Genomic DNA, 22,500 nt, shown 5'->3' on the forward strand with positions numbered 1-22,500 from the left:
TTACTTCATTGGCCCTTTGTAACACGGACAGACTTGGTCAGTGTCACAGATACTGCCCTCACTGATTAGTAGAATCTATATAAGTGTTTCAATCAGATAATCTCTTTTCAGTTGTGATTAAAACTTGCTACTTTTTTGAAATATGTTAACTTGCTTCTGTTTTATGAGCAGAGTTTGACTGCAAACCATCAAGCCATTTTATGTCATCTCAGATTGGGCCACACTTTTTTGTTTGCCCAGGCTTTGGCATTGGCCGCACCCATTGCAAGCTGCCTTGCTTCATCCTGAAATGGAGCAAAGGCCTTGAAGTGTCTCGGCACTGTAGTTTGTGAAGTCACCAGACAGTTGCTGCCGACTTCCTAATCTCTTCCTCCACGGGCACGGCACCGTTCAGCTGGCACACACTTCTTTGAACTGACTGATCGGATATGGCTGTAAATTTTGTCAAACATCAAACATTTCGGGTTGTGTTCTGCTTGACTCTAATGCTAGGTTTTCCCTCAGTGGCTCGATCCGTCACTGAAGAGAATGAGACCAGTTTTTGACCACACGTTTTTCTTTCTTTCTTTTTTTTTCTTTTCTTCTTTTTTTCTTCGACTTGTGACACTCCTTGAGCAGCGTAAAAAACTGCAATCTGGCCGGACAGCCCGAACGTCACGCTTTCCTGATGGCCAGTCGACAGCTGCTGGTCATGGCTGTCCAAAGGGCTCGCGTTTCTCTCAGCAGTCAGGAAACCGCTCAGATTTTTAATGCAGGTTTTCTCAGGGCAGATTTAAGGAGCCCTGTCTCTTTGTGTGTTTCACCCAGAAGAGCCGATCCCAGCTGGTTTGGGAGAGTTAAGCCTGCCACGCTCATATTTCAACCCCGGGCCACCTGTCCCACTGCCTGAGGGGGCAGAACAGGGGGGGTTGAGGGGGTCCAGGTTACCCCCCTGGAGGCCTCAGTGTGGACCTGGATATGGATATTGATGTGGGTGTTGTTGTGGGTTTCTCTTCTTTTTTTTTGCGTGACTGTCTTTTTTTAAATCCCCCTCTGCTTCTGCAAATGACTACTGTAGGGTATAAGGAGCCCATTTCCCATTAAGAGAAGCACGAATGACAAAGACAGGGCAGCACAGCGCGTCACTTGTACTACTGCGAACTGTGCGAAGCCAGACACATGAAGAGCAGGGCGTGAATGTGAGAGTGCCTGATGATTGTATGTTTCAGTTTTGAGTTGATGTCTGTGTCTGAGGGTGTGCATTTATGCATTAGCATCAGCATTTTTTGTGTGTGTGTGTGTGTGTGTGTGTGTGTGTTTGTTAGTGTGTCAGTCAGTTGTTGTGTGTGTGTGTGTGTGTCTGTGTGTGTGTGTGTCTGTGTCTGTCTGTGTGTGTGCGTGTGCGAGCGCACATATTCTATTCAGGGTTTTGACTGCCATCCCTGCACCCAGTGGAGCTCCCGTCTGAAGCAGAAGTCCAGGCAGAAGGCTGGACGCTGCTCCCCTGCCGCTCGAGCGCAGTGGCGCTCCGGCGGCTCCAGGTCCTGGCCGGCATATGGCCCGTGCAGGTCACCGTCCCACGCTGGCCGGCCGTCTCCATCTCCGCTCCGCTGAGCCACATCAAAGCCCTGCGACCAGTTGCTCTCCAGCGCCATCGCCGGCCCCGTCTGCCCGTCTGAGGGACTGGACTGGGCTGGACCGGGCCACGCCACGCCCTGCTCCTCCGCAGCCTCAGAAGCCGGACCAGACTGGGCCCTGCCCCTCCGGTCCGGTGCGGTGCGGAGTGGAAGTCCAGTCCCGAAGTATCCGACGGGGCGTAGTAAATCTTTGCGTGAGGCCTTTTTTTCCGGGGCTCTGGTTTGGCCTTCTCCTCCAGACGGAGCAGATTGAAATTAATCCGCCGACGCTGTTGGAGGTGAACACAAGCAGCTCTCCCACCTTTTTTTTTTTTTGTTGTTATAGATTTTTTTATTATTATGGGATGTTGCTTTAGTGTTAGGGCCGTTTAGTTGGTGAGATGACGTCTGTGGCATATTCAGTGACACACAAGGCATTTAAACATCTTGCCCAGTGTTTTAGCGGAACTCTGTGGTGGTGCTTGTGGCCGAGGCTGCTGTCAACATCAGCGAGTCTGACTAACTCGCCACTTCACTCTCGTGTTGCGTTCGACGCATGTTTTAGTTTCTCACATGGCCCGTCTTCCTGTCCAGAGACATCCTTCCTCTTTCGCGAGAGGCCGAGCGAGCGAGTGAGCACAAGATGGCCGTCGCCGTGGTCCAGCGGACGGGCCATGGTGGCGGTGGTGAGCGCTGGGCCTGACGGAGGCGCTGCTCCAGAAACGGAACTGTGGCGGCTTTGTGCAGCAGCGCCCGCTCTCGCTTCCTGTTTGCGCTCAGCCGAAGAGCCAGTGAGCGAGCGAGGAGAAAACAACAGTCGCACCACCCGTGCTCTCTCTCTCTCTCTTTCTCTCTCTCTCTCCATCGCTCTCACTCTCTCTTCCCCTCTCACTCCTTCTCTCTCACTTACTCTTTCTTTCTCTCTCTCTCTCTCTCTCTCTCTCTCTCTCCATCGGTCTCTCTCTTCCTCTCTCACTCCTTCTCTCTCACTTAACTTTTTCTTTCTCTCTCTCTCTCTCTCCATCGCTCTCTCTTCCCCTTTCACTCCTTCTCTCTCACTGAACTCTCTCTCTCTCTCTCTCTCTCTTTCCATCTCTCTCTCTCTGCGTAAAAAAACTCACAGTTGGTTTTGAGCTGGCCCGCAGTGCCATTCTAGGAGTTTAAAATAAAGCTGCTAGTCACACGTGTGCCACCCTTCCGTGCCACCCCACAGCCCCGTCCGCAGTTTCCTTTCCTGTTCTCTGAGCAGCACACATGGTCTGACTGCATAGCGCACCAACAGGTGCAGATGGCTCGACGCACATGTGTTTTGATGCCACAGGGCTTTGCTCTGCGGTCCGTTATGCATAGGCATGGCTGTACTGACGCAACAGATGCCCCATTGCCAGGCTGCGGCACCTGTGCCCGCTACACTGCAGATGCCTGTGTGTGGGTGTGTATGCGACGGGCGCTGCCAGGGCTACACTGCAGCATCTGCGTGATGCAGCTTCTTCCACTCGAGCACCTGTGGCGATATGGCGAGCGGTTAGTCATTGCTTGCTGACGCCGGGGGTGCGCGATAAGTCTTGATTTAGCAGTACTTGGATTGGTGGAGCTGAGCGGTTGGGTTTTTCTTCAGGGGAAAAGGGAGGGGTTGCCATTCGATTGTCAGCATCTTAATGAAAGACAGACACAATCCTGTGTGTGTGTGTGTGTGTGCGTGCGTGTGTGTGTGTGTGTGTGTGTGTGTGTGTGTGTTTGTGGCAGGGCGGGGTCAACAGGCAGACTACGGCTCCTGCAGAGGTGCCTGACCTCTTGCTACCAAGCGTGAAAGTGAAACAAAGTGGCGTTGCAGGCGTTTGAAAGTTGAGACGTTTCATTACACCTCCACCACCACCCCTGTGTAGCATGTACCAGAGACTCCCCCCCACCCCCCACCCCCACCCTCCCCCAACACACACACACACACACACACACACACACTGCCTTAGGTCCCTTTTTTGTGTTCCTGAATTTGAAAATAGACCTTTAACTGATTTGTGCACTCCAAACAAGAGACAAGTCAGCTGTGACCACTTGGCTTCCTGCTCTGATAGGCCCCTGGCTGCTGCTGCTGCTGCTGCTGCTGTGTTTGGGTGTTTGTTATGTTATGTTACTGTGTGTTCTGTTTGTGTTTAATTATGCTTGTTAGTTCAAGGAGGATTACAAGTGGTTTGATAGCGTGTTCACAGTGTAGCCGCCCGTAATCAGTGACACGTACACATACATACACATACAGTCACACACGCCTACACACCTGTACAGCAGATATCTGCAGCACGCCCTTTACACAAAGCAGCAGTGTACACATCAGCTAGTGTAAGGCGTACAGGCATGTACTGTAGGCATTACTCATGCAAGCAACAAAGGAAGCAGCCATTTCCTTCCAAAGCACGACAGGAACCAGATTTCTCTCATCAAGAAAACATGCCTCCGAATGTTTTCTGTAATGAAGGCCCCAAACTTTCACTGTCTATTGTCTCGGTGGGAGAACAGGAGGTGCGCGCCTTCTTGTTTGAACAGCTTGTTTCCTTTTTCGAGTGACATATGGACACACACCAGCTCTCGCATCTCTGTGCGTGTGTGTGTCTTGTTGTGTGTGCACGTCTTTGTTCGAGGGTGCTCAAGTAATGGCACCCTTGTCCGACTCCTCCCCACCAGTTGTTGGGTTTGCTGGAGTGTGACGCCTGCCGCTCGGCTCCTCGGGCGCCCCTGCGCGTCAGGCGAGGAGGCCCCCTTGCTCGCTCCGCTCCTCCTGGCCCAGCTGTTCGCCAGTGCACACCTGGACCTTTGTGGACGCCGCTCGGAGCTCATCACCATACGCTGTGTAACATGAGAGGGTGCCAGCCTCAGCCAGCACTAATGGCCTTGCTTTAGGGTCATGTGTGTGTGTGTGTGTGTGTGTGTTTACGTGTGTGTGTTTACGTGTGTGTGTGTGTTGTGTGTGTGGTAGCCAGACCCTGAGTGCACACCTGCCCTGTGCTCTGGGCTCCCTCTCCACCACCACCGCGCTGCTCGTGACAACCGTTGCCATGGAAGCCGGTATCCCTTCGCCACAAAATACATATGAATGTGGAAGTGGATGTTGTGATGGTGCACGCGAGGACGTGGCACTGATGTCACGCTGACGTCACGTTGACGACATCGCATCCCGTCCGAAAGGTCACCTGAAACCGGAGCAGCGGTACACGCAGGGCCACGCTGGGTGGAGGCCCGGGAGAGCGCGCGTGTGCAGGTTCCTATGAAACTGGACTGCGCTCACTGCGAAGCAGGCGGGATAAGCTTTTAAAAGCTGCCGCCATTCACACAGAGAACTGCAAGCAGGATGGCCAAGCAGCTTAGTAATTATTTGTTAATTGGTGGCGTTTTAAAACGACCGTGTCGCTAACACCCCTGCTGGCTCTGGTAATCCGTCAGGACTGGACTGGAGACCTTCTCGTTTGGTATTAAATGTTAACTGAGTGTTAATAAACTGACTAGCAGGTGTGAGTGCCGAATTCCTTTTCTCTGCGCTACCATTAACAATGGAAGTAGTAGTAGAAGTGAGTGTGTGTGTGTGTGTGTGTGTGTGTGTGTGTGTGTGTGTGTGTGTCTGCGTGTGTGTTTATATGTAGGTGTGAATCTATATACGTATGTATCTGTGTAAGTGTGAGTTTGTGTGCCTAGGTGTGTTCGAGTGGGAGACTGGTAGCTCTCAGGGGCCCCTGGCATCTCTGTGTGTGCGAGCGGAGCGCGCTCACGCGTTGCGGAGCGAGTGTGATGGGGATGTGGTTAGGGGCGGCCATATGGGAGATTTAATTAGCGCACGCTGCCAGCTCACTTCCACCCCAGCGAGTGCTCGCAGGCCCTGCACCGCGCCACGCCTCCCCGCTCCCCGCTCCCCGCTCCCCGCTCCTCACCCTGGCCTCACCTCCCAAACTGCTTACATGTCAACACTTTTACCCTTTCCTTCCCTCCACCGCCGAACCCCCCTCTCACCCCATTAGAGCTCCTAGGCCCAGTTTATACTCCCTTCTCATTACATTACATTACATTTGGCCGACGCTTTTTGACCAAAGTGACTTACAACACGGTAAACACATTTTTAAGCTTTTAAGAGAAATTCTAACAACACAATAAACAACAACCACAATAAGTGCATCAATGAGTGTAGTAAGTGCATCAATGACTGCAGTTGTCTGTAGGATAAGCAAGACTAGTTGTAAGTAGTGCTATGAGAGGAGACGTTCTTTTCGTACCTAAATGGATACGTTCCTTTTGTACATTGAGCCGTTTCGGGCGGAGTGAAGTGAACAGACAAAAAAGAGCGGACGAAACAGACGCCTGAGAACGGAGGCTCCGTCTGTATCCGTTTTTTACCGTCGAGCGTGATGAGGTCGAGGCTTTAGTGCTCTGTAACTGTGTTTTGCCGATACACTTACCGTCCATTTGCTGTGCTTATCGGGCCCTTCCTCCTGGCTGGAGAAAAGGAAGGAGTTTGTGCCTGGTAATGAATAGAGTACGTAGATGTAATGGGGAGATGCTGAGCGCGCAGAGAAGAATACAAGGGAGGGATGGAGAGAGTGTAGAGAGAAGGAGGGAGGGAGGAAGTAGAGAGGGAGTGAGGAAAGAGTTTGGGGCTAATGTGTGATGGAGCTACTGGAGCCTGTCATTAGGGCCGCAGGGGGTGGGGTGGAGTGGAGTGGAGTGGGGGGGTGGAGTAGGATCTGTGGTCCGGCCGTGGTGGGCACTCCCTGTCCTGTCATTGTGGTCGCCGAGTACGGAGGTGAGACGCAGCTGAAAACACACACACGCTTGGTGTGCCATTCACACACACACACACACACACACACACACACACATTTACACACTTAATCACACGTAAACACACACTATCTATCTCTATCTATCTATCTCTCTCTCTATCACACACACACGCACACGCACACACACACACACACGCACATATGCACACACACTCAAAGACAAAGGTGCACACTGGTGAGGATCTACCCCTAACCCCCTCGCCCTGTCCGATGAGTAGACTGACGGCAGACAGGACAGATGGAGAGGGAGAGACGGACAAGGGTGGACAGACGGTCCGAGAGGTGGACAGCGGAGCGCTCTACAGGCACTGACTGTGTCTGGACGGAGAACGCCTCCCTGCCAACACACAGCCATAATTAGAGGCAGGGTTTGTCTCCTCTTTTCTCTAGGGGAGGCACTGTTTTCAACTGTCCCAGTCATGCTGGATTTCTCTCTTTCTCTCTCCCTCCCTCTCTCTCTCTTTCTCTCTTTCTCTCTCTTTTTTCTCCCACTTTTTTATTTCTCTTTGTTGGCATTTCTTCAAGTCCCTCTGTTTTTGGCTCTATCTCTCTTGTGTTATTCTTTACGGGATCTTTGCACATGGATGAGAGCCTGAGATGTGGGAAGTGCTTTTGCTGTGTTCAGCTAAACAGTGCCATGCTGGTAACAAAAAGGCCTTTTGTGTGATAATGTCAACAGGATCGCTAGTTCAAACATGGAACACGTTTCACTCCTGAAGCTGAGGTTGACCGTAGAAGACCCTCTCTCGTTGGCTGAACCTACCTCATGTTTGTTTTCATGCATAACATTACAGTACAAATAGAACAAACAAAGGCAATACGATTTGATGAATAACTGAGCTGTCAACATTTCTGAAATGTTTGCATATAGATATGCAAAGATGTTCACCACCACACTAGATGTGCAGTTGAGAATCTCTGATTGAATTTTGTAAATTGACCAATTGAAACAGAAAATAAACATACTGTATTATAAAAATGTAAGTAGCATAAAGCCTACCGAATAAAGCCTACAGAAAGAGAGCCGTCTTTGTAATGCAGGGCCATATGAGGCAGGATAATGCAGTGGGTCGTGCCAAGAGGATTATGCAGAAGTAGACCTACATTTGCCCCAGTGGTGCACCACACACTTGCACTAATTCAGCCCTTGTTGCTGGAGCATATTGCGTATCTTATGACAGGATTACGGGCAGTTTGTTGGTAATCTCCTAATTCTGGCGCCTTTTTAACTATTACCCCTCAGCGCCAGGTCGGCTCTCCTTCCCCGGTGGTGGCTGTTGAGCTGCTTATCGGTGGAAGGCCAGCGCAGCCACAGCAACCTGATCCAGGCGCGGATCACAGGCCGCTAGTGTGGCTCTCCTCTCCTCTCCTCTCCTCTCCTCTCCTCTCCTCTCGGCCCTGCTGGCGGTGGTCTGTGTAACGCTATCAGTGGCCAGGCCAGCCCTCTCTTCTCTTCTCTTCCCCTCTCTCTTTCTCTCTCTCTCTCTCTCCCTCTCTCACTCTTTTGCTCTCTCTCTCTCTTTGTCTCTCTCTCTCTCGCTCTCTCTCTTTCCCTCCCTCTCTCTCTCTCGCTCTCTCTCTCTCTCACTCTTTCCCTCTCTCTCTCTCTTTGTGTCTCTCTCTCTCTCTCTCCCTCTCTCTCTCTCTCTCTCTCGGTGGCTTCTGTTACTCTGCCTCTCGCTCTCACTTGTTTCCCATCAGCACGAGTGCTACGTTTCCCTCCCTCCCTCCCTCCCTCCCTCACACCCTCACTCCGGCTCAGTTGCCCGCTCGCAGCTTTTACGGAGTTGTCTCGTTCTCGAACCCTTATTGAATTACTTTGACCTTTGCCCATGTCTGTGGTCTTTGTTTTCTCTCTCTCTCTCTTTTGTTTGTTTTCTTTATGCTTGAGCCTGGTTGAGGTTTCGTAGTATATGGTCACTGAGAACGGTTTACCTCAGCTCTGTAACATTGATCTTTTCTTCTTGCCTGGGTATCGTTTGTTGTCCGTCCTGCCCTGTATACTCATTTAAATACTCGCAAACTCAGAGTCGTGTGCCTCTCTGTCTGTCGCCTAAACATTGTGAAACATGGTGGTCTAGACTAAAACTTTTCCAAATCAGTCACTGGAAGTTTGTGATTATCATTCTGTGATTACATGCGCCACCTTGGACTCATAAAGCAACACAGACCTCCCCCCCCGCCATCTTGACCTCTGACCTAGGTTTATGACCTCATGAGCTTGTAGCCATCCAATCCCTGGTGTCCTTTTTGTGTTGATGTCATGCACTTCAGTGTGAAGTTGGTTTTACATTTCTCACTGTCACCCCTTCCCTCCCCCTCTTTCTTCCATTCTTTTCACTCTGTCCATCATCCATTCCTCTGCCTCGCTGCCTCTCCTGTCCTCTTCTGTAGGCCTTCCTGCAGCGGATCAAACAAACTCCAAATGATCAGCAGTGTCTCACGCCCGAGCAAGTGAAGGTATGTTGATTGCCACTGCCCTAAAATCTAAATAAAGGCAAAAAAGCCCAAAAATATCCTTAAGAAAGCCCTCACCCTCTCCCACAATGTCTGTCATCTCCAAGCGGCAAAGACCTTTAATCTGCTCCCACTATGCCGCCATTGTGTTTTTGTGTATGCTGATGATGTGTGTTTATGTGTGTGCTGCAGATCCTCTTCTCCAACATTGAGGTGATCATGGAGCTCCATAAGGAGCTGCTGAACGCGGTGGAGTCCAGCCTGCAGCCAGAGCCCCATCCACAGCATGCCCTGGGACACGTGTTTGTGCATTTTGTGAGTAGAGACGCCTATAGCCAATCCACACTTTGCGAACAGGGGATCTACCCCAGAAGCGTATGTTGCAGCAGTTAATAATCACTATAATCAATGGAAGTAGCTACACCATACATGACAGTGGCGCGTACATTCGAAAAAATTAGACCAGTCTTCTCAAATGGATTTCATTTATGCTTGCATATTTCCCTGCAGAGCTTCCCCGACAGCTTTAGCGTGTATATTTATACATATATAGGCTATATATAAATATATAAATTGCAAGTGTGGTTCTTCTTGTTCTTTATGCGTGAACAGGGAACGATGGTCTCCTGAACAAGTTGCAAGGTTGCAATAGCGGATAGGGACACTGGGGGCGGGAGGAAATAACTGTTTTCGATAAAACTGGTCAGTCAAGCAAAACAACGATTTCGAAGCGATTTTATGACTATGAAAAAGTTGCATAGGGTCTTTTTAAGGTCAGGTAAGGTAAGGTAACTTTTATTGTACCCAAGGGTAGATTTGGTTTTAGGTAAAAGAGCTTCAGTTACACGCCTGGTGTAGCTCCCCTGCTGTACAATACTGCAACACAGCAACATATTTTGCTAACTGTGCGTGTACACCTGTCTTATAGCCACAGCCTAACTGCAGAGACACTAGCTTCCTTAGTAGTTTATCAACATTGATGTGTGCCGTAACAACTGCTCGTCCACATTCACATGACCAGCTGATTCTGCCAGACTCGAGGGCCAGAAGAGGTTGAACAGAGTGGACAAACCAAGTGGGTCGTAATTTCTCCCAGCTGTCTGTGGAAGATGATGATATGCGGTCATGGTGAAAAGTGGGGGAATGTCTTTGGCCTTGGCAGCTCATCAGTTCTGCATTGTAGATACGTCTGCTCGCCGTTCCCCATTCTTCTGCTTCACCTTTGACCTTTCGGCTAAATCTGCCGCCCTTTTCTGATGACCCCACTCCTGGCCCTCTGACCCCCGAATGCACCAGTCAGACTCACATGAGGGGATGATTAAGTGTCTGTAGAGTGGAACCAGCCTATGAATTAGCCCTGTGTCCCTGCAACCCTGTGTGTGTGTGTGTGTATCTGACAGCAGCAGAAAGAATACATTTTTCTATTGAGATTGATGACTTTGTGACAGCGGTCGTGTTAAATTGGAAATTAATGTACACTGAACGATGGGCCAATTACCAGCAGTGGCCGAGTGGCAGCCCATACAAATGACCCTCTCTTTTATCCGCTCCTCTTGGCCAGTGGCGTCCGCGTCCCCCTCTCCGCAGTGGCACGTTCAGCGCTCTGGAACGTCCCTGGATCAGCGCAGGAAAAGGGATAATGTTGAAAGTGTGCTCAAACATCAATATTTGCTTTATATCGCAGAGGCGATGACTACTAGCTTCAGTCTGCGCTAACAAGCATTTTATTATGAGATTTCTCAATACTCGTATTGTGCTTTGACTCACGCTTTGGCTGTGTCTGAAGTCGAGTTTAGTCTGAAAAAAAAGCAAAAATGTTTATCAAAGGAGTGCACGGACTTGTTGGGGCTATTCTGGGCACAAGTGCAGGCCTTTTAAAATGGTGGTGGATGAGGGACATGAAAGCCTACTGATTGTGGAGGGGATGTTTGCCTGCCACAGGAAGCTAGTGGGGCTGGGCAAGGGGGTATCCCAGGTCACCAAGGGTCAGTCCCGGGGGGGGGGGGGGAGCGGGGGCTCAAAGGGAGGCATTGACAGATCTAGACTTTTCCCTCGCTAACTGTTTGAATCATCCCAGCTGTTGATAGAATTGCGCCGGCTGTTTGAGGCAGAAGGCAGCATTGCTGTTGCGTGTGTAACCCTCCTCCCTTCTGAACAGTAAAACTAAATATTTGTGCTCGTGTTTTGACTTTCGGACGTCCCACGCGTCACGATGATTGACGTCCCTAATTGACGGTTGAGGCAAGGGGCTGGGGTTCCTGGCTTTCTTTTCGGCTTCCAATTGTTTCCCTGCCCATGAAGAAGACGCCACACCCAGAAAAAGCAGGACAAGTTTAGGGTTTGTAGGTTTGTAATTTTGAGCCGTGCATCAAAAATGTATTATTTTTCGCCAGCTTAACAATCATAATTTGCCTCGCCACATGTGCACTCTGCCATTATGTCATTATAATTCCCCTCCCGTAACCCTTTTGCTATAAAACGAGAACAAATAACCGTACAACACATGCGAGATCCGCACGGCCCCAACCACCACGGCCACATGGGCATCGCCGACGTCACCCTATACTTTGGTGTCACTCGTGGGGACGCCACCAGCCCCAGCGCCTCACGTTCTCCAACGCCCCTCAGACGAGCGAGAAAACCCACACAATGCTCCATCGTATTTCTTCTCTGATCGTCGCCCAGATCCCTCTGACGCAATGGTCTCCGAAAACACTTAATGCTCCTAACTACGAGCTCATGCGGGATGAATTTGCCGCTAAGCGCCTTATGATAAGTCCTACAGCGGAGCCTTGCCAACCTCACAGCCACTCTGGCAGTTTATTTATTTCGGTTTCCTCGCAGTTATCAACATGTGTGCAGGTCCTGCTATTTCGGTGGGTGGAAGCAGACGTTTTTTTGGCTCAAGGCGCGTGTTTATGAAGGACACGCACGCTCGCACTCACACACATATACACACAAAGCCCTCTCGGCCACAGTGCGTGGCTCACTCTCTCCGAACATATGTCAGGACAGATGTTCTTCCAGCTGCGGTTGCCGGTTGCTCCGTTTTTGGCGGCGAGCTTCTTCATCCTCTGGTGCGGGGGCCAAAGCTGGGTGACGATGGAGAGGCCCAGTGACACACTTCACAGCCTCTGCCGTGGGAAGGAAAGGGGGGCCGTCAGGACTTGGCACCATCCACATACCGCTCCCGCTCCCGCTCCCTCTCTCTCTGCGTCAGAGCACAGACAGCCCTGCTGCTTGCTTGTAGAGAACCCTAGCCTGAAGCCTCGAGGTTTGTGACCTTGTGATCACCTGACATGACATTCTCACACATCTTAATGAGGTTACCTACCTCAGTCTTACCCCAGAGGGATGCATCCATTACTCACCTGAGCGCAAAGCCAGACACTGACCTGTGAAAAAAAACCCCGCTGTCACCTGAAGGTACGTTACCACATTAGTCATGGGAAACATAAAACAGGACTCGTTTATGTCCCATTGTGGCGAGGATCAGCGCTCTTGTTGGAGGGATCTGGTCCGTCCTTGCCTGCTTTCGGGCCTGTGCAGTGTCACGTTGCCTCCCAGGCTCCAGAAGTGGCGATGAGCTCATGTGTTGGGGTGTGTGTGTGGGGGGGGGGGGGTGTTGGGTTGGGTTGGGTTTCGCATCCTGAGGGGCTTACAGCCACACTACTACGTTTCCATTTTAAAACACTGTCTCGTTCGTCCGCACAGCATGTTTTCAGTGTCTGAATCTTGTCCGTGCAGGACACCTAGACAATAGGTGGGACGCCTGGAGCATGGAGCACATGACTATTCGCAAGAATCACGTGACCATTCACGCAGTCGTCAGCATTGCAAAAAGCGTTATTTAACTTTTGTGTGTGTGGGGGTTGGGTTTCACATCCTGGGCTGTTGTGGGGTCGTTGGACAGCAGCCTCTCCAGGTCTCTGCTGGCTCAATGGTGTTTTTTGCCCCCAACAGCACCTTCCAGGCAGCACAGCCTAAAAGGCACTACCTTTACCCTATTCCTAACCTTTAACCCCCTCAACCCTCATCCTACCCCTAAACTGAGGGGAGTAGTGCCTGGAAGGCAGTGCTGCCTGGAAGGCACTATTGACGGCAAATAATACCAAAGACCTTCTCGCTCAGTTGAGACCTCACCCTCTACTGGGACAAGTCACCGCGGCCCACACTCACTTAAGCTCTGGCCCCGAAAGGCGTAGCCGCTTCATCAAGCATTAATAGCAGTCTCATTCACACAGAACACGCCGGGCTCATGCCCAGCTCACCTGAGCACCTCGAATGCCCAGGAGGAACGCACATAAAAGGACTTATCCGGTTGCACAGGGATCATATCAGCCAGTGAGCCACTCCAGCTAATTGCGGTGGTTATGAAGCAACCTTGCCGTGCACTCGCTGCCTTAGAGACACACACACACACACACACACACACACACACACACACACTAATGTAGGCCACAGCACCATGTAAAATTGTTTTGCCACTTTATGTGTGAGAATCTACAGGGAAATGTGTTTCACAAATAAGCAAATTCTTTCTTTCAGCTACTCCTGCTTTTGCCCTGAGCTGGACAAACTAGGTCAAGTGTGATGATGTAAAGCCATAAGGTTCCCCCCGTCTTTGTAGCCAAACAAAATCCAATTTCTCAGCAAAGACTTGGGGAGCAGCAGGCCCTTGAAGCAAAACGCATAGTTTATGTAAATTCAGTCCCTTTTTTGCATTATTTCCATTTGTCTGTTTCCATGATTGTCTGTTTTCTTTTCTTTTTTTGCGTGTGAATGCAGAGAGGCAGATTCTCGGTGTACGGAGAGTACTGCAGCAACCACGAGAAAGCCCTCCGCCTGCTCATGGAGCTCAACAAGATCCCGCACATACGCACCTTCCTGCTGGTGAGTGAGAGATAGATCGATGGATAGATAGATAGATAGATAGATAGATAGATACTTTATTGATCCCCAAGGGGAAATTCAAGTGCTGCGCCGCCTGAGACTAGTCGCTGTGCCACAACACCGTCAGGTGACCATACACTTGCCTGGCCGATTTAGTATTAAATCATAGTCCAGCGGAGGTGTGTTTTTATTTCAATTCAAGATTATTTCTATACTGTAGTACATTTCATATGGTATGAAAGACTCCATACGCACCTTCCTGGTGACGAGTTGCTCTGGCTGAGACCAGTTGCTGTGCCGCAACGTGGCACATTTGGCAAATAGTGGTGAACGTTTGTGGTGAACATGTTTTCTTTGAACAGTTAAATTTGAACGATTTGGTGCTAACATTCCATTCTAATGGTAATTGCATTGTTGCCTTCATCAAACACACGTCCAGTTCCAATGAATCAGGTGACCATACACTTGCCTGGCTGACTTATTATTAAATCATCATCCAGTGGACGTGTGTTTTTATTTCAATTCATTTCAATTCAAGATTATTTATATAGCACATTTCATTTGGTATACACAGACTCAATGCTCTATTCTGTGTTTTTCTTTCCTTTTGCACATTTCTTCATTGCATCATTGTCTCTCTGGGTTCCAGTGAAACACATTGTTAGTGCTACTATTTAAAGTATCTGTGGTGCAATCAGACATGAAAGATTGAGTAATTAAAGGGTAGATGAACCTTTGTTTAGACAGAAGAGAAGGAGGCGGAGGTCTCTGCCGCTAATGTACTGGGACCAGGATGAGTGACATGTGGATGACATGCGGCACACACACACACACACACACACACACACACTCACACATGTGTGCTATTTTAGGAATGTCAAGACTTTCTGTCTGGCCTGAGGGCAGATTCCTCACACTCCATCATAACCTGAGGAATTGTAGCAATGTAAATGGAAGGCCTGAAGAGACCTTGCAGAGTGTGTGTGTTTTTAGACTCTCCTAATACCACATGGGGTTTTATTTGGGATGGAAGATATGAGTCAGTGTGGATGTGCTTAATGGAGGTGTGTGTGTGTGTGTGTGTGTGTGTGTGTGTGTGTGTGTGTGTGTGTGTGTGTGTGTGTGTGTGTGTGTGTGTGTGTGTGTGTGTGTGTGTGTGTGTGTGTGTGTGTGTGTGTGTGTGTGTGTGTGTGTGTGTGTGTGTGTGTGTGTGTGTGTGTGTGTGTGTGTGTGTGTGTGTGTGTGTGTGTGTGTGTGTGTGTGACAGCACTGCATGCTGCTGGGAGGAAAGAAGTCCACCGACGTGCCGTTGGAGGGCTACCTGCTCTCACCCATCCAGAGAATCTGCAAATACCCACTCCTGCTGAAGGTTAGAAACATTCTCATCACATACACACACTGTCTCACACAAGTGTGCTTTCAAAGACTTGCAAGTGTAATGGTTAGAATATGTGGTTAGAAGTGTGTGTGTGTGCGCTAATGTCTTGTGATGTGCTGTTTGTGTGTGTGTGTGTGGCTGTCTTGTGATGTGCCGTGTGTGTGTGCTGTTGATGCAGGAGCTCCTGAAGCGCACCCCTAAGAAGCATAAAGACTACCCTGGGGTGGAGGAGGCCCTGCAGACCATGAAGGCCGTGTGCTCCAACATCAACGAGACCAAGAGGCAGATGGAGAAGCTGGAGGCCCTCGAGCAGCTGCAGTCCCACATCGAGGGATGGGAGGTGAGCACCACGGGCTGGCATGAGAAAAAGAGTGACGTGTGTGTGTGTGTGTGTGTGTGTGTGTGTGTGTGTGTCTGCCTGTCTGTTTGTCTGTGTGTGTGTTTTGGCAGTGACATCAGCGCTGATGTTTTAGTGTTGCATTCTGGAGCTAATGATTATGTGTGTGTGTGTGTGTGTGTGTGTGTGTGTGTGTGTGTGTGAGAGAGGATGTTGTGGCGCTGCGTCCTCCTTAATTCTCCTCTCCCATGCTGAAGCGCTCATCTTCATGTTAAAGCCGTTTGTCTGGCCGAGCCTGCTCTCCACACTTCACATTCTCACATCCTCCCCATTCAGCCAAATGCCACATCTTAATTAAACCAGACTTCTGCGGCTCCACTGTGATCTCCTCACTAGAGGATATAAATCAGGGGGAGGGGTGGGGGGGGGGTGGTCTGGCGTCCCAGTGCTCTCTCCCAGGGGATTGTGGGAGTTTATGGCCCAGGGAGAATGTGGGGTGAAGACAGGATTGTGTGAAAACCTGGCAGGGAAGTGTGTGGTGGTGGGATTGAGAGATGGTGGGGGGGGGGGGGGGGGTGAGAGAGAGGGTGAGGGAGAGCGAGAGAGAGAGAGGGTCTGTGGGGGGAAGGAAGGGGAGATCTAGAGAGTTGGATAGAAAGGGGTGGAGAGGGAAGGAAGGGGAGAGGGAGAGAGAGAGCGAGAGAGAGGGAGAGAGAGGGTGGAGAGAGAAAGAGAGAGAGAGAGAGAGAGAGAGAGCGCGTGAGCGTGTGAGAGTGGGCCGGGGTTTGGGTCTTCCTCTCTCTCTCTGACATGTTCCTTCAGCGGCCAGCAGACAGGAGGAGGAGGAAGTGAGAACAAAAAAAGGAAGCGCCGTCGCCTAGGAGATCAGTCAACGCTTCACAACATGCCCACCATTCTCCCTCCCCCCTCTCCTCCATCTCAGCCACTCGCTCTGTCTCTCTCTCACTCTCCCTCTCTCTCCCTCTCTCTCTCTCTCTCTCTCTCTCTCCCTTTCCCTCTACAAATGCACACACACACACACACACACACACACACACACACAGACTGACAGAGAGAGAGAGTGAGCTCAGGGCTTCGGATTAATTACAGAGTGTGAAATGTTAAAGTGCAGTGTGGGTGTGTGTCTGTGGGTTTGTGTGTGCTCACAGATATCAGTGTGCTCTCTCATGTACCAGCATGGAAAGATGCAGAGTTGTTTGTGCCCATTGCCTGTGCGTGTGTGCATGTCCTTTCTTATGTGGTTTTGTGTGTGTGTGTGTGTGTGTGTGTGTGTGTGTGTGTGTGTGTGTGTGTGTGTGTGTGTGTGTGTGTGTGTGTGTGTGTGTGTGTGTGTGTGTGTGTGTGTGTGTGTGTGTGTGTGTGTGTGTGTGTGTGTGTGTGTGTGTGTGTGTGTGTGTGTGTGTGTGTGTGTGTGTGTGTGTGTGTGTGTGTGTGTGTGTGTGTGTGTGTGTGTGTGTGTGTGTGTGTGTGTGTGTGTGCGCGCATGTGTGCTGCTTTCGTCAGAGCTCAGGCTGTGGTGTTTTTGGCGAGGTACCTCTTCAGAACAGAAGGGCAGCTCTTTCATTCTGAAATCAGGCTCCCCCTCTGGTGACCTCCCAATTACCATCAGAGGAGCAGAAACGCATCAATGACAATTACAGATTACACACGATGAACGTTTAAAGGACACCATGTGAAACAATCCTTCTTATTTCACTCTCCAGTTGTAATGGGTGGTTGTACTGGCCTGCTGCGCGCTTACCGTGACTCTGAGTTGAAAAAAAACACCGGCACACGAATATTACGCGCCGCTCTGGTTACCACAATCATGTCAATTTGGAATCAGGAAATTAGCTGCTTTTTATATCGGTCCTGTGGTGGGTTCGTCTACAGCAGAAATGTGAAGTACAGACTACACAGGTTGAAGAAGTGGGGCAGGGGGTGGGGGATATGGGTCTCCTCCTCCTCAGATGAGATTGTAGCCTTCTGTTCGGGAACTGCAAGTTGTGTGTGTGCGTGCATCGACACTTGCAGGTCTTCGCAGTGTTGTCACAGACCGTTCTGTTAGCAAATGACTGCGTGGCCTATTTCACAGGTTCACATGTTTCAGATTAAAGACTACATCTGTTCACAACCAGATTTATCTTTAGAAGCAAACGTATTCCAATTCTCCCTCTAAAGACAACCCTCTGAGCCTCACTTGATGACTAAGAGGGTGAGAAAGCCAAAGTGTTGCACAGTGAGGTGATCTCAGTGGCTTATATCCAACTTCAAGGACAGAAGATTGGATGGAGATTTTTTGGGCCAGTCTTCCACTTGCTGTTAGGTTGCACTTGTTTTTTCCAGTCGTTAATTATTATTCCATAATTAACACAATCATTTAATTATCTTTCCTTAAATTATGTTGTTGTGCACACCTCTTGTTTTGCAGTTTAACAGAGAGTTACAGTAGTGCATGCATGCATGTGTGTTGGTAAACACAGACTCTCACCCAGTCTCTCTGCATCAGTGAACTACACTCTTTACATACACAGCAGTTTCACACAACGTTATGAGAGGCCTTGTGCAACTAATGCATGATTCAGGGATTTACAGTATACAAACACGTAGATGACCATTGCTGACCTAACTAACTAAATATAGATTTTTTTTTTCACCAAAACCGCAGATAAGTTCTATGTCTGGATGATGCAGTGATGTCAGTGCTTGAGGACTGAGGTGTGTTGCTTTAGGAGTCTGCCCTAGTTTCAAGCGCCTAAACAGGAAAAAACACTGTCCCAAGTTGACATGAACGCGGCTTGTCTGTCTTTAATACCAAAAAGCCCCGTGTTTTGGTCGCCGCTAGGACCTTATTTTGAACCCAGGAAATTAGTGATTTTCCGCCTTTTTGCTTTTTTTCCCTTCCACTGCGGTGTTCCTTCCTCCACCAGACAGGGGAGGGAAGAGGTTTGTGTGCCTGTGTGTCTACTTTGTGTTGGAGAGACACCGTTTACGTATGCGGCTCTTGCTAATGTGGTGTTCCGCTGCCTCGTACACTCTCGGCTAGTCGGCGTTTCTGTCCGCCTCAGTCAGCGTCTGGTCGTCGCATCTGTCTCTTGAACCTGCCAAACTCAGCATGACCGCCTGGCTTCGGTCAGAACAGAGAAATAAAAAAAAAAACGAAATGTTTTTTGACTGATTATTTGGTTTCTGGTTTTGGTTTAAGTCACGTGATATGCCTCCCTTGTGTTGTTTTGTCCACCATAGCTGTGAAATCACTGTTACCTTTAGTTTTGGAGTCACTGATTCTTTCTCTCACGTGTTTGTCAAACCTGTGACTCAGACAGTGAAGTTTGTCATGTCTGGCGTGAAGAGATGGTTAGCAGTCTGGCAGTAGCCTTCAGTTGTGTCTGTGACTCGCCAATATATAAACATCCCCAAAATAAAAAGCCTCTGGTTTTGACTTCTGGTTTAATTTGTTTGACCTTCCACTGCAGCCCAGATGAGCACTGTTGGCCCAGCATCCTCACTCCGTAGTTCACGGCTGGGATTCAAACCCAAGCAGGCGTTCTCACATCAACAAACACACACGCTCAGGTTCTCTGGCCCTAACGTGGGCTGTCTGAGTGAGGTGGTGTGGCTCTGCCATGTGACCCAGTCTGACGGCGAAGCCTGCAGGCAGCACACTGGATGAGCCCAGCACCCTTTTCAGAGGGGGGAGAGGGAGTTGGGGGGTTGGGGAGTTGGGGGGCGCAGAGAGAGAAATAAACAGGCTTTGTTTGTCCCCCCGAACAGCGGTCCCTCTGAGCGCGCTCGCAGCCTGGCTCCATTTAGAGGTCTTTTCCTGCTCTCCACACACACACACACACACACACACACACACACACACACACACACACACACACACACTGCTCTCCCCGCATTTTCAACTCAGCCAGGGCTTTGTGGAGCGAGCCCTCCGAAACCGCACTTTCTCTCCACTCACGGGGGGGAAAAACACACACACACACACACACACACACACACCCCTGTCTTCTCCCCCAGAGCTATACTGCTCAGACTGAGGTTCAGACTGAGCGGGGTCAAGAGAGAGAAGGGAGTTCACAAGTGAGTTTTTTAGGCTCCTCACCAGACCTGAACGCACCAACTGAAACTGCAGTGAAAAGCTCGTCCAGTCATTGTCCCTGCTCAGAGCGCGCCGTGAGCTCGGCCTGGAACCGCCGTGGATTACTAATGCTCCTCAGATGGCATGGCTCCTCGGAGACCACTTCTCTGCTTTTAATCAACCTGAATTCACCCTTTGCTTTGCTTTCCTCTCCATTGACAAAATGGTCCTGTTGATCTCCCAATCGCCAGGCTCAGATCAAACATTTCTGTTTCAGCTGTCACTCAGATGGTAATTAACAGTCACAATGTCAAATTAGCTTGAAATGTCAGGAGATTGCTCTAAGGATTCAGTAGGAGGAGAACTCACTGATACGCACTGATGCAATTATAGGTAGAGAGCATTAGGAGACCAGTTTGTGTTACAGGAAGTGCAGTGAGAAGCTGAAGGCTGAACTGAATGTGCATTTAGAACTCACCCACTGTCTCTTTCTCTCTCACCCCCTCTCTCTCTTCTCTTCTTCTCCCTCCCCCCACCTCCCTCTCTCCTGCACACACACACACACACACACACACACACACACACACACACACACACCTCCCTCTCTCCTGCACACCGTCTTTGTCTTCACAGGGCACCAACCTGACGGACATCTGTACAGAGCTGCTTCTCCATGGCAACCTGTTAAAGATCTCGGCAGGGAACATCCAGGAAAGGGTCTTCTTCCTGTTTGACAACCTGCTGGTGTATTGCAAGAGGAAGTCCAGGTGAGACCCCAGAGGGACTTGATTACCAGCCCAGCTCAAGACTCACGCCGCACCACAGATGCTGTGAATGTAAAGATTTAAATATGGAGCAGCCGGCATTGTATATGGTGGTAATAATACGGCGCCATATGTATGGCCGCAGGGCATTGTTAATAATTCAGCCAAAACTCAACCACTCTGTAACTGTATATGGATTATGCTTCACAATTGGTGGAGAGCCCGTGGTGCTCACATTATGTAAAGACTACTTGGTGTCCTTGAAATAAACGGGTTCATGGACTTTAATTGGTGATGATTTTTTTGCTTTTCAGAGTTTCAGGGAAGAAATCCACGAAAAGGACCAAATCGATCAATGGCCCACAGTACCTGTTCAGAGGCAGAATAAACACAGAGGTCATGGAGGTGGAGAACGTGGAGGATGGAACAGGTGTGAACTCAAAGCAGCATGCCCGTCCGCCTGTCTATCTGGGCCCTCATCGCCGCTCAAATGCTTAAGTCTTTCAGCCAACTTCCTTATTTCAATCAGATTTACTTCCTTTTTTGGAATTATTCAAATTTGGAAATTGATTCTAAAATTGGAAATGGAATTTACCGGTAATTATCAAGAGCTTTTTTTTTATATGTATAAGGCCGGATGGCTGGATTGGTTCAGTTGCCCCAACAACTGTTGAGTGCTGTTTGCAACCTGACGCTTCCCCTGTGACTTCTTAGAAATGTGGTGCACAGGAAAGAGTAGGTTGCAAGTATACGAGAATGTGTGTCACCAAAAGGAAGACTGGGCCACAGCAGTTTGCATGGGTGGTTGGTGCATGCAGTGATCATATCTGGAGATCTACTGAGGCCCTGGCAAACAAGTCTCAGTTCTCACACTGAAATGAAATGAAATACCCCAAGGGTGACAGAGTGTTTTCTACTTCAGATGTGCGCTTGAAGCTATCAGTAGATAATGCAATTAAAACCACTTTACTTTTGTTTTAAAATACTAGTGCTGATGTTTTCATCAAGGCGTCCTTGAAAAGTTTTTGTAGACTTTTATTTTGTTCAGTATCTCAACTCACTGCAAGAAACCCATTTGTCACCGTTTTAAGAGATTTCTGTAACATAGCGTAACATGAGCATATGTGCATAGCATACTGTAGTTTCTACATCTGTTTATGAGCATGTACAGTGTAGCTAACCTTCAAAACAATCAGTTTGTACATGACTGGCTGGCGTCACTGCTCCAACCGTCATGCATTGGGAGCAATTATACCGCGGCTTTGGCGGTTCCGCCACGGCGAAACGAATGCGATGAGCCCCGTTAAATTCACCCCGAGAAATTCCTGTGGAGCGGAGGAGGCGTCGTCGGGGAGTGAGCTCAGCTCAGCTGCACTCCTCATCTATTTCTGTGATCGTTGCATTTGGTCTAATGGGGCCATTAATGGGGGCCATTATAGGCTCATTCATTATTTAGAGATGAGCCGGGGCTCACCTGCCATCAGCGGAGGCAGAGATGGAGACAGGTGGGGAGTGGGAGAGCCTGTTTCCATTTTTCTTCCCCCCCCAGACCCTCTGTCTGTCTTTTATGCGTAAGCACTTACTGTATGTACTCTTGTAAATCTACTGACTGAGCTCCTTGTTGTACTTTCTGTATCGATCCTTGACTCTTCGTCAGAGAATGGGTTTGTCAGCAGACAAGAAGAGAGAGAGAGAGAGCGAGAGCAGAAAAGGGAAGGGGAGGAGAAAAAAAATGTCTTTGGTTGTAAACACGATTTTGCACTTTTCTTAAAGGTGTAATTTTGTAAGATTCATTAGCCTCACGCCAGTGGTGTGTGAATAAAACACAGAAGCCTACTTTTACAATCATATTCAGATGAATTTGGTAGTCACATACACCAGTGCACCAGTTTGACACTCCTAGACAGGATTGCATTGTGGGTATTGTAGTCCTTGTAGCTTTCCTTAGACCTTATTATATCAGTTGTGCCATGGACAATACTCCATGTTGGATAGGTAGTGCATCTCATCTCTGTAGTGTTTCCCACACCTGGGGTCTCTGCCTCTTCTCACGGTCTCTTCCTCTTCCTCCACAGCGGACTATCACAGCAACAACTACACGGTGACCAACGGCTGGAAGATCCACAACACGGCCAAGAACAAGTGGTTTGTGTGCATGGCCAAGAACGC

At 49.4% G+C, this 22,500-nt stretch overlaps 1 protein-coding gene across 1 annotated transcript in view; it reads left to right on the top strand.

The window, feature by feature from the left end:
• prex1 (phosphatidylinositol-3,4,5-trisphosphate-dependent Rac exchange factor 1) overlaps positions 1 to 22,500 on the top strand; it is a 74,112-nt gene that overhangs the window by 11,444 nt on the left and 40,168 nt on the right. The window contains exons 2-9 of the mRNA XM_062540944.1: positions 8,813 to 8,878; positions 9,068 to 9,190; positions 13,664 to 13,768; positions 15,036 to 15,137; positions 15,325 to 15,486; positions 20,201 to 20,334; positions 20,646 to 20,761; positions 22,407 to 22,500. The exon at positions 22,407 to 22,500 is cut by the window's right edge and continues 56 nt beyond it. Of these exons, the coding sequence (XP_062396928.1) occupies positions 8,813 to 8,878; positions 9,068 to 9,190; positions 13,664 to 13,768; positions 15,036 to 15,137; positions 15,325 to 15,486; positions 20,201 to 20,334; positions 20,646 to 20,761; positions 22,407 to 22,500 (902 nt within the window). The remainder of the gene's footprint in view (positions 1 to 8,812; positions 8,879 to 9,067; positions 9,191 to 13,663; positions 13,769 to 15,035; positions 15,138 to 15,324; positions 15,487 to 20,200; positions 20,335 to 20,645; positions 20,762 to 22,406) is intronic.

Source organism: Sardina pilchardus, chromosome 7, assembly GCF_963854185.1.
Source record: "Sardina pilchardus chromosome 7, fSarPil1.1, whole genome shotgun sequence".
Classification (NCBI taxonomy): domain Eukaryota; kingdom Metazoa; phylum Chordata; class Actinopteri; order Clupeiformes; family Clupeidae; genus Sardina; species Sardina pilchardus.